Source organism: Aegilops tauschii, chromosome 4, assembly GCF_002575655.3.
Source record: "Aegilops tauschii subsp. strangulata cultivar AL8/78 chromosome 4, Aet v6.0, whole genome shotgun sequence".
Taxonomy (NCBI): domain Eukaryota; kingdom Viridiplantae; phylum Streptophyta; class Magnoliopsida; order Poales; family Poaceae; genus Aegilops; species Aegilops tauschii.
The window spans coordinates 466,227,843-466,240,402 of NC_053038.3; the positions used below are offsets into that span (position 1 = coordinate 466,227,843).

Here is a 12,560-nt window from a genome sequence, read left to right on the forward strand (position 1 = left end):
CTAAGAAGAAAACATTGGCACCAGAGGCGATACAACTATAAAGCCATAGTTAGGCATACAATAGATAACTTGGTTCAATTGCCTCCATGAGTGCCATTCCATTTGAGATGCGACGCAAAAAATGACCAACAAAATACCAATGACGTTTGTCCTGCTTCCGGATGCCTCTGTTTTGTGCCCACCAAATTTGGCAAAATTTCTCATAATACTTAAATATATCACTTTACATATGAAAACTGATACATGCACACATATGTAATGAAATTAAACTTGACTAATGCAACAACAGAGTGAAAGTCTCATGAATATGGGAAGAAATGTTACAAATGTTCTGCATCCTTTTGACACTACCAATCCAAAGTGATCATTTCTATGGGCAATTTTTTTCACAAGCCTTATTTAAATTATGTGTTTGATAAATAACACTGGCTCTGAACTGTACATGACCATAAAAAGTGCATACATAGATCATTTTCCTGTGATAATATGATATACAAAAATCCTTGATAAATAAAGTGTATCTATGTCAATAGTACTTTCTCCGTCCCGAAATATATGTCGCAACGGACACACATTTTGAACTAAACAGCATTTTTCAATTACATCCTTATACAATTGAAAAGTTGGCGATCCGCTCCTCCCTCTCCCTCGTGATTCGCTCCTTCCTCGCGTCGCCGCCTCCAGAGCTCGCCGCCGGCTCCAGGCCTCTGCTCCTCCCTGCAGCTCCAGACCTCTGCTCCTCCCTGCAGATCGCCCCAGGCCTTGCCCCAGGGAGCGCTCCGCAGGCCTCTGCTCTAGCGAGCTCAAGGCGTGGGGGACCTCCAGGCGAGCTCCAGACATGGGGGAGGAGCAGCAAGAGGCAGTACCTTGCTGCCCCAGGTTTCTCGCATGGCCTCCCTAGGCTCCAGGAACCGCAAGGCCGTGCTCCAGGCCGTGCTCCACGTCCAAAATGCCTCCACCGCGCTCCAGGACGCCTCCTCTGCTACGTGATGAGGAGGATGGTGAGAAACATGAATTGATCTATAAGAGAAGTTATGTCTAATGTAACCTATAAATCGACAAGTTGGCTTGAAAATTGACAAATTGATCTGTAAGAGAAGTACGCCTGAAAAAATTAAAAATTACAATACACATGCAAATTGATCCAGCTCTTGCAAATTGATCTCTCATTTTTTTGACCAGGGTTAAATGCCAATTTGCTATCAACAGATAATTCTAATTTCAATTTGGGGTTTTCTTCGATGTATGCATACAATCAGAAGTACAAATGATCTCTAGTTCTTTGAAATGGTGATTGTTGGCGTTGCATCACTGATGGTGCAGTATACTGTAGTGAAGAGAAAAATGCAGCAAAGGCAGGAAAGAGTTACTACTACAGGCGAAATTGGTCACTGCTATACCTTCTTAAGTGCGCAATGAACTCCTGCTTTGCCATGTGCTTCATCTCCTCCAGCAAGGCGGGAAAAAGTTACTGCAATGCAACACAAGGACCAGCATGAATCCATGAAGGAATTGGCACACGTCCAAACGATGCAAAGCTTGAGCATGCAAGAGTCACCAAAATTGTGTGCATTGTGAACTGAATTAAAATTCAGTTGATTTACTCAAAATACATTCATGGCAGTAAAAAAGAAACCATGAGCAGAATCATGAGATGATGGCACTACATGCTGTATCAAACATTTGTTGATATCAAACATGCTAGGAGTACTCAAACATTTAAATTCATAGGTACTGTGAATTTAACTCCATGTTTTAGTAACTCCAACAAATTCAAAGTTAACTGAACATTTAAATCCATGGTGTGCTGCTTGCTCCGAAACATCCATGTTTTAGTAATGAATGCAACCAAGAGAAGCTCTTCAATCTCCTAAGGAGACAACGATGTATAGAAGAGAGACAGCCACCCCGTGTAAATTTGAGCACAACCATCTCAGAGAGCTAAACCACCTCTCCACACATTCTTTGCAAAGAAGTTTAGTGCCTAAGAAGAATATGATCTAAATTCACTGAAATAGGCAAAACATGCAGGTCCCAATTCCATTAAATCAAACAAACCTAAGGATCCATGATAACTAAAGTAGGAACCTAAAAGAGTAAATAAACCTAGATGAGATTCAAAAATAAGCAGACAGAATGGACACAGGCCAAGCTGACCAGCCCGGTGAATGTCTTCCTAACAACATACTACTTTAGGTACAGACCAACGAAATTTTTTTATAAATCATATCTAGAACGATATTGGTTTGTCTGGTAGCCCCAACAACACGACACATGCGAGCAGTTCCAACAAACAAATCAACACGCTGCTTCTAGGACATAGCAGAAAGGTACAAAAAATCCTAGGTCCTACCAGGATCTATAGAAGTGACCAAAATGCCCAATTCCAAATGCCAAGCAAGCACAAAAATAAAGGCAGGGAATAATAGTTTTAGATGCTAGGCTTCTACCAATAAGAGAACAAAAAGCAGATACATCCATTGTCCAAACAAAATCTAACAGCTGCTTCATACAGGAAGAAATGTAAGCCTAGGCCTGGAAAGCATAGAAGAGAGGGGGAGAAGGGGACAACCTGCAAAGAGGTGGTCGAAGATAGAGCACGACAAACTGGCCAGAATAACGAGCACCTGTAGACAGCGGACCAACCTGCAAGGGGAAAAAGAGGAAAAGGTACAACCATGGATGAGCTGCAGTTAACCAGAATTTAGACGGTCCAAAACAAATAAGCACCGCGCCAGAACAACCCATTTTGCTACACAAGCATCTTAAAAGTTTTGATTTAGCTACTGACATGTCACCGGGCTAGCCATGTAGGAGAGATACAAGATGGCCAGGACTGACATGTCACCGGGCTAGCTATGTAGGAGAGATACACGATGGCCAGGAGAGAATCTGGAGAAGGACAAAACAAAAATTGCAACACAAGTTTCTGCCTAATGAGTACAGACAGATGCGAGCCACTAAAACATGGTGGTGACATCTTACCTTTATAACAACACTATCATCATATAGTCCCCATCCAGAAGCAAATCATGTTGAAATACATCAAACTCAATAAGGCAAGAATGACAGACAAAGATAGGTACAGATGCATTGCATACGACAAAAAAGATTACCTGGCCTGGTTAGATTATTTTTAGTGTATATTCCAGCCTGGTTAGATTGCCTCTGCTTACTAAATACTAATAGGGCTTGTCATATATATCTTTCGAGTATAAAGGACAAACAGAATACCGACACGGGTAAGAAGAATAAACAACAAACATCCTGTGGTGATGAAGAAATAACTACAGATCGGGAGCGCGCCTTGGTATATGAGCATCCAATAACTAAATATGGAGCTCGGGAATGACCCTCGACATCTCAATATTAAAGTAACCATTACATTGTCCAAACATATAATTCTCACCTCTGTTTTTGAAGATTAACTGACACGATATCTAAATAGTAGCTACAGGCTCAAGTTTGACACAGTCAAAGAAGAAAGTGGGAGGAGGAGCTAGAAATGGTGAGCTAGTTGTACCTGCTTGAACTGACCCCTCCTCTTGGAGAGGACGATGATCTGGTCATTGAGCTTCTTCCAGGCGCCGTCCTTGAAGCAGATCTTGACGATCGGCGGACTTCCTTCTGCCGGCCAGGTGGCACTACATCTCCACGCTAAGGAGCGACGTGATCGCCGCGTCGAGGCTGCTGCCCTCCTGCATCAGCACAAAAAAAATATCTCTTTTATATCAGTAATACCAATAGGCAACAGGTCATGTTTCAAAGGGTTACAGATTGACAGACATTACATCAAGGGTCACAACGCAAGTACTGGCATTTGACAAAACAGAGAAGGCCACACACTGTAGTACTACACATGAATAAACAGCCAGGCACACGGTGATACCTCGGTAATGTTATTTGGTGGAGTAATCCTTGGGAGTAATCACCAGAGCTCAGGCAAATAATTGTGATGGTAAAAGTGGATCTAAAGATTACACAAATCCTAAAACAAAACAGTGCCCTGATTTTAGCTCTCGACCATCAACTACTACACCACTTGACCGCATCGGTTGTTTTAGATGGAAGAGAATGTGTGGAGCCTAGGAGAAAAAAATTCTTCGCCAACCACATACTGCACCTCCAAATCCCCAACCAGTAAGGAATAATTTTATACTAAGGGTACCAAGACTGAATAAAATGCTTTCCGATTCACTTGTGTGCTGATCTAATATATGATGTTGTTCTTTGTTAAGTTCAGAAAAATAGGGATATTTAGCAGGAACAGGGGAGGTTCAGATTAAGTTCAATTTGTTGGGTCAATGACCTTTTAATGATATTCTGCTCAGATTGCATACTTGACTGCTTCATTAGACAACACAGAAACTCCATATTTAATAGTCATCGCAAATAGGAGATACATCAGATTAGTATCATGTTCTAATTAGAAAAGAAGAGAAGGTTAGAGACCTCAGTAATCATATAGAATCATGGTCATAGAGGAAACAATCTGCTCAACATATATAGATACAAGAATACATAGTGAAAATACACAAAATATGATCATCTGCAAAGAAAGAATAGCCAAGAGAAAATTGATTAGCGAGAGAGAAGGCATAACTTACCTTTTTAGTCAACTACATTTAGTGTGATGAAAGTGCAGATCCTTGACAATGGCATGGAGTACTACAACTTCCTAGATAAGCAATTTATCTACATATCCGACAGTAGAAGAGTTTGGAAAAAACAAGATTTTTACATGCAATGGATGCGCACTCACACGCACACAAAGTTGGCTCCAGCCGGTTTGAGCCATCCAAAATTAAAAAAAAACGTGATGTGCGTGCGCACACACACACGCACACACACACAATTTGCTGCTCGAGTTTCAGTCATGGCATACACAATTTGTATGCATCCAAAACCGAAGGTACAAATAGCAGGTAGATGAGAGGGGGAGCTCACCACAATTGTGTTGGGTGGGAGTTGAAGAGGGAGGTAGGGATGTTGGCCTGCTCCTCTCAATGATATCAGATATAACCTTCATCTCAATGTATTATTTAGTTATGTTACATGCAGAATGAGATACAAAAAGAACATGTAATATACAAAAAAGGGAATGCAGCAACAGCGAAAAGAAATGCTAAAAGGGAACATAGAGCAGAAAACAAACCCAAAATGCAAGCAAGAATCTTTAAAAGGGAACATAGAGCAGCATGAGCATGAGGCATAGAAAAATGGGGTCACCTTAAGATCAAGAATCAGTGGCCCTCTCCCAGTTCAAATCAGAAGGATAGAACCACTATTATTGATTAGAGTTATTTTTACCCAGGCAAAACATTACAACACTGGATCCTAAGCTACAGGTGAGGCATACAAAACTACAAGTGTCTATTATTTTCATATATAAACAACCTTTAGTATCTCAACCAGAACCAAAGCAAAACAAAAAATCATGGTTAACTAACCAGCAAAGGAAGAATGCACCTTTTTGGAATTTTAAAGTAGCAAGACATTAAAAGTTCTCTTTTGCCTTCAATACTACACACATTAGGGGAGGTAGCTACAGTTTTATTGCATAGTGGGCTCAGATTCGCCTTTTCTCGATCATATAACCTATCCCCATCATCTCTTATCACCAGATCAATCTGTTTACACAATGAAGCTGCCCTGGTTATCACTCAACAAGAATGACCATCCAAGGACAGATCAATAGGTATCACGGGATCAAAAAGGATTCGAGAGACAACAGGGAGGATCCAACTTGATACCCACAGGTGCCTTGATTGCTCAAAGGCACACTTATTCCAGCCACAGTTAATCATCATCGCCCTAGCACGAACGCCACCGCCACAGACAAAGCCAAATGGCGAGAATGCCCCCGGAGGGGCAGGCTATTTACGAGCGGTGGCACGAAACGGGAGTAACTATTCATTCCAGCAGTAACTTTTTTTTATCCGACGGACGAGGTCGTTACAAGGGTCGATCCGACGGCCCAGATCCGATCAAGCCACCCGATCCGACGGCCAGGAATCCCAAATCGTTGTGGTGCGGCCTGAGGAGCTTCTATTCTTATTTCTGGATTGGATGGATGGATCAATATAGCCATGGCCATGTCCCATACAGTAGCCGAAGCAGAGGAGCAGGAGGAAGATGGAGCTCACCAAGGGAGGTTGTAGCCGAGGCAGTACTCAGTGCACGCCGGGGTTGCGCGTGAACGCCGTCCAACCGGCAAGGAACCGCGTCGGAATTGCGCCTTGCACCGTCCCGCCGACGAGCACAAACGCACCAAAAAACCTGTGTAAGAAAGGCATCGTTATTTATCAGAAACAATTATTTAGTAATTACTATTTAGCAGAATGACTAATAGGTAAGACATACAGGTGCAAAGATCTCATGCTCTCATGGTAAATCCTATAATTAACCAGGGTCATCATTCTTAATCACAATCCACAACTACAAAACCAAGAAAAGCCTTAGTGATCATGAAGGGCATGAATGATTAGCAAAAAGTGGAACGGGCTGATGAGAGATACACAGAGTGAGAGGCATGAGATCCTCACAGTAGCACCACCATGTTTAGAGACTTGCAGCTCCGGCTTGCTGCTCAGCCGGCGGACACGACACCGACCTCTCACCGCATCAACGACTCGGTTGTACGCTATATGGAGCAGCAGAAAAAAGGAGATCAGAACTGTAAATATGAACATCTATGAGAGAGGGGAACCTGAGATGCGGTACCTGAGCGCACGCGCAACACGAGTACAACAACCGCACACGATGGTGACCCCAACGGAGCAGTGGCCTGAGCCGCGACTTGCGCTTCTGCCGTCGACGGCGACAACACCCATCAACGCGGTCGTGCTGCTCCATATAGCGTACATTGTATCTTAGTATTCTGGATACAATGTAGCCTCTTTAACATAAAAGAATATAAAAGATGAAATTAAATTTATTTTATCTTAGTATTCTACAAGGCACCCAGAAAACATAATAAGCCTACTATACATAGATATCCTCCAAGATTTTCTTTAGGCACAAAACTTGATACACTATGATCTCATCTTATTATGTGCCTAATTATTTAACACTGACAAACATGATTGATCTAGTAAAGGTGCACAATTTCAGCCAAGATTAATGTTGCAAGGTAATTGTCTCGGCACCAAAGCAGTTTTTGAATTCAGAGGTTGTATCCAAACAAATAAAATCTTTAGGTAAATATATTTTCATCAAGGTGATGTATCCCGTTGTCTGAAATAGCAAAAATAACAAAACAAAGATAGGAATAGTGGAAGGATGTAAATTTTTCTCGAAGATTGCATCTAATTCAGTCTTTTATCTGAACAGAAACATCCACATACCCTTTGTCCTAGACCAAAAGAAATGAAAAAAAGATAGCATCATATTGAAATGAAGAAATGGCTCGCATAATATAGAATGGATCTCAGCCCGAACAAATTGATTTTAAATACATTTAAACCATGACACATATATAAGCAACCATAATGTACAAAGCACCTTGTCCCAAAAACACATAACCAGTGGTTAGGAGCAGCAATATTCTAACCAAAATATTACTACCAAACCTATATGAGAAAACAGAAACCTCTAAAATATCCTCTCGGCTCATATGGAACAGAGGACGTACATCTCGAGCAGCATAGCAAAAAATGTATTTCTCCATGAATATATATATATATATATATATATATATATATATATATATATATATATATATATATATATATATATATATATGAATGATAGAGATATATTGCATAAGCAAGTCAGATAACCGTGATATGTAACATAATGTACAGGTTAGTGATCCATGACTGCAGCTAAATTTCAGAAGAAAAAAAGGACACTATTGAGTAGGCAATGTAGCACTAATATTCAGGGAGTAATCTTTCCTTGCAGCCGCACAACATATGTAGGCATAGATAAATAAGACTGGGGATTAAACCTCGTCCAGCTCCACAACGTCCACGACCTGCAGAGGTCACAGACATTCATTGTTTCAGATTTCTTTGTCACAACACGACTACTCTCTGAAGAAAGATTCAATTTTCTTCTCAGACCACAGTTAAAGATTCAGAATTCTGCATAATTTCTCCTCTCTGAAGAACGAAAGTTGCAGTAACCAAATTGGTGGGTGTGGACAAGCAGAGCATAGCATGAGAAGGAGAGGAAGCAGAGAGATACCTTGCATGGCGTCCAGTAGGGTTGGAGCAGCGGCGGCCCAGAGGAGCGAAGCGATGGTCTTCCCTTGCTTGTGCCTGCGTGCATCAGGGAGTGAGGGAGGAAGGGGAGCGGCCAAATCAAAACAAGCAAGCAGAGGGGGAGGGGGAGCAGAATAGAGACCTTGCATTCTCATTTTGTGGTGATGGAGAAGAAGCACATGGCTACCAATGCCGGTGTCGTGGTTGTGGCCGAGGTGGATCCGGCCGGCGCCGTGCTGGAAGCAAGCAGAGGATGGGCTGCATCCCCATGCGAGACTTGGCCTTGTTTCATATGTTGGCCAGAGTTGTTGAATGTTTAAACATAGTCCTGTCGTGGTTAACAAACGGAGGTTATTACCATATGACATATGCTCTTGCATAATTTTTTTTCGTTCACTCTGTAAAATAGCAGGACATCATTGTACTTCATTTAATGTAAGTAAATCTTATTTAACCTAGCAAAAATATAACCTGAATGTGTGCCTCCCACAAATTGATATATACAAATTCCTCTTGGTCAAGCAATAGAAATAGAGGAGATATTATTTGAAGCTCACTGCCTCCAAATAATTGATCGAGAAAAATGAGGAGAAGCTCACCTAGGAGAAATAAGAATGCAACCTCATAGCCTCCGCCACTGGATGCTTCTCTACAGAGGACTCGAACTTCCGTTGCGCCATCAAGGTCATGGTGAGCGCACCGGCCCTCTGTTGTTCATGTTATGGTGAGGGCACTATGGTTGCCAGGAGAGTAGGATGCACTGGCAACAGAGCAAGCATCACATCTCTGCATCTGGTCAAATCAGGGTCAAAAGCTGGAAAATGAAATAAGAAACTTTTTGCAGATGCTTGCTTGGGAAAAAAATGCTAAAAACATAATTTATATCAGCAAGAGGAAGAAAGAAGGGAAATCCTTAAAATCATGACAGTTCCCACATATTCACCACAAAAATCATGCTATTCCCCATGTGCATCATGAACAAACCCACTACTTGAACAACAACACCACCATTGAAAATCAAACAGTTTAGAAGTGGACCATTGAATTAACAAACAAAAATCCTTAAAAAACATGGGATTTGCATATTTTATTTCTTGTCATCTGGACCTAAACTTTCTCAATCGGATCCTGAAGAAAGCACACACACAGTTCATACAAATAACACAATTATTTCCTTGCCCCTTCTGTTCAATAATTTGAGTGCACAAAATACTGAATCACGACCGTTCATGTTGTTATTCTCTGTTCACCATCCATCATAGAAGAAACAATTGATAAATTTATTTGCCATCTTAAATGGCAAAAAAATCATCTAATAACAGGCATCTGTTACATCATCTACATGAAAGATTTGATACATAAATTACGGCCTGGAAGCCTCATGCAGACCCCAAAATTGACACTGGTTTGATGGACATTTTGCTCAGAGCACAAGAGATAGCAGGGGTGGAGGAACAGAGGTACTCACCTGAAGTCTGAGCCGGCTTCAGGTCACGATCTGAGGAGAGGCAGGCCACCAGCTCCCATGGCTGGCGGGGGAAGGGGTAGTGGGTGGGGTGGGCGCCGTGCTCCTGGAAGAGATAGGTGCACCTGAGCTGCTGGCCGCTCCTGTCGCTGCTGTCATTGGTGATGGCCGCTGCTGCTGTCCGAGGCTAGGGTTCGCCGTTGGACGCATGCGTGCATCTGTGTGACCAAGAGCAGCAGCAGCATGAGGGGAGGGGAGGGGCCAGTAGCAAATCGAAATGGACGCACCTTGATCAGCAGCAGCAACGCTAGGGTTAGGGTTGAAGCAGAGGCGCGGCGGCGATCCGGCGACGGTGGCCATCTTCTTCCTCCCCCTAGCCTCATGTTCCTCTCCCCGTTGCTCCCCTGTCGAGCTCGAGCTCGTCCATGGCCGCCGCGGCGGGCGGGGCGGGACGGCGGGGCCGCGGTCATCGGCCACGGTCACGGCGAGCGGGACGGGCGGGGCGGGGAGGAGAGAGGTCCACCGCGACGTGGTTTGAGGGGCGTCGGCGGCAGCGATGTGAGCGGGGCGGCGAGGTCTGAGGGAGGGAGAGGAGGAGGCTAGGGTTCACCATGGGAGCCGGCCCTTTTATACTCCCTGTGAGCGAAATGACGAAAATGCCCCCGGCGGGGCAGACTATTTACGAGCGGTGGCACGAAACGGGAGTAACTATTCATTCCAACAGTAACTTTTTTTATCCGACGGACGAGGTCGTTACAGGGGTCGATCCGACGGCCCAACATCCATCAAGCAACCAGATCCGACGGCCAGGAATCCAAATCGCTGAGAGAGCTCATGTTCTCCCTAGATACTTATATCAGGATTTGCGAATCCCCGACGCCGCCTCACTATGCCGCCTCCGTACATTCAACCACCCATACCCTGACCCCAAAAAAGACATCATCCTGATACGCCATTCAATCTTAAATTGTATATTTGTTTTTATATATGTTTACTCGTAGACCTTGTGTTTTACAAAGATAATAACGGGGACGAGTAATTAGTGCGGACATTGCACTACGTAACGAAAAAAATCAACTTTAAGTCCTAGCTGAAATTAATTAATGTCGTACTGCATGCAGTCATACGTTACATGCACTGGTGCAAATAATTAGGGCTTGTCTTGTCTGCACGAAGTTTTCTTTTTGAACGATGTTGTTAGGGGATGGGGCTTGCCCGCTCCCCACGTACGTATAAAAATAGGTGGGTTTAGTTATACAAAACCGAGGTGGGACTATTCCTACTATAGTTGCTAGCTAGCTCAGTTGGTTGTGTTTCTTAGTGTAGGAGGAGAGCTCCTAAGTGGGGCCATAAGCGCCACTGCGAGCAACCGGCGCCCACGCGCGCGCCCTTCATGGGCCGGCCCATTAAACCATCGCTCCGTCGCTTCGCTTCATTCGCTCGATCAGCTTGCTGGCGTTTTTTTCCGGCTGTACTGCGTTGTTGGTTCAGGAAAAAACGGCCTCCAGTTTTTGAATTTCAAAAGATAGACAAATTTGTAAAAACTTCATTGATTTTGAAAAAAATCATCGTTTTCCAAATAAAGTTCACAAATTTGAAAAAAGGTCATCGAATTTAAAAAAATTCATCAAATTCATTGAATTTGCAAAAACTTCATCGAATTTGAAAAAGTTCATCGCATTTGAAAAAAGTTCATCAAATTTGTAAAAAAGTTCATCGAATTTGAAAAATGTTCATCGAACTTCAAAAACAGTTCATCGAATTTTTTAAAAGTTCATCAAACTTCGAAAATAGTTCTTCAAATTTTTATAATGGTCATCGAAGTTGAAAACGTTCATAAAATCCGCTGAACTTTTTTCATGGAATTAGAAATGGGAAAAAATAAAATAATAAAAGGAAAAGGACAGAAGGAAGAAAAGGATAAAATAAAATAAAAAATAAAAAACAAAAGAGGGAAGAAAATATAAGTGAACGTAGAAGGTGAAGTGGCGGGGTGCTTATCGCATTATGCGTTGAACTGCTGCGGCGCAGATTCGAATCCTCCTCGGTTCGTGTTTTTTGCATCTTTATTAGAAAAAGAAAAAGTAAAAGGAATGTGGGCCGGCCGAGGAGAGGTGCTGAGTTCGATTCCCATGTGGGTAATATTTTTGGCTGCTCGTGGCCCAGCTCAGCCACGAGCGGATAAACAAAAACAATCCGGCCCATAAAAAAAACTAACGAACATACGGGCAGTTTATTAGTACCACATTGGATATAAAAAAATCTCAAAAATGATAATATAGGAAATTGACGGTGAACCCGACGGAAGCAATCCGTGCTTTATTAGTAGGTAAAGATAAAGAAAAGATTTGCGGAGGAGAATCATGTTAACGCGTGAATAGATCCTACGGCAATGCACAATTGACTTACTCCCTGGCATATGGGCCAACGAATGCAAAAAGTACCTCCATGCACTAGGAGGCTCCATTCCTAGGGAGCTCCTACACGGCGCTCTCAGCGCCGTTTAGGCTCCTGGCGCTCGAAGGCGATGCGAGTGGGCTGACCCATCAAATCAACGATTCAATTTTGACCAGACGCTCGGGCGAATGAGACCGACGACGGCAGCTTCGTGTGCTGACTCATAGCGATGACTGCATCGCGTCTGGTACCCCCTAAAAAACTGTTGGCTGGTTGACGCTTTACTAGCTAACCGGTCAACAATTGACTTTTGAAACAAAATATGATTTTTAAGTGAAAGTCTGGAAAATTTACAAAAAGTCATGAATTAAAATATGTTCATGGATTTTGGAAGAAGTTAAGGAATTTGAAAAAAATATCAAAAAATTTGAAATAAAATAAAGAATTTGAAAAAAAATTCACCTATTTTGGTAAAAAAATGCTCATCAAAT

At 42.6% G+C, this 12,560-nt stretch overlaps 2 protein-coding genes across 2 annotated transcripts; both read right to left on the reverse strand.

Moving 5' to 3' along the window:
* Nucleotides 1–398: 398 nt before the first annotated feature.
* LOC109774535 (uncharacterized) lies at nt 399–3,698 on the reverse strand. Its single transcript, XM_073497374.1, has 4 exons — nt 3,524–3,698; nt 2,573–2,646; nt 1,401–1,471; nt 399–979 (listed from the first exon to the last, which is right to left on the reverse strand). Exons 1-4 carry the CDS (start codon nt 3,568–3,570, stop codon nt 608–610), a joined length of 564 nt encoding a protein of 187 aa, XP_073353475.1. The 5' UTR covers nt 3,571–3,698; the 3' UTR covers nt 399–607.
* Nucleotides 3,699–4,309: 611 nt separating this feature from the next.
* Nucleotides 4,310–10,142, reverse strand: LOC141021965 (uncharacterized). The gene is made up of 9 exons (XM_073497831.1): nt 9,960–10,142; nt 9,676–9,859; nt 8,350–8,535; nt 8,191–8,264; nt 7,952–7,978; nt 6,724–6,846; nt 6,546–6,643; nt 6,364–6,438; nt 4,310–6,279 (listed from the first exon to the last, which is right to left on the reverse strand). The coding sequence occupies exons 1-7, from the start codon at nt 10,140–10,142 to the stop codon at nt 6,617–6,619; spliced, it is 804 nt and encodes a 267-aa protein (XP_073353932.1). The 3' UTR covers nt 4,310–6,279; nt 6,364–6,438; nt 6,546–6,616.
* Between the last annotated feature and the right edge of the window lie 2,418 nt (nt 10,143–12,560).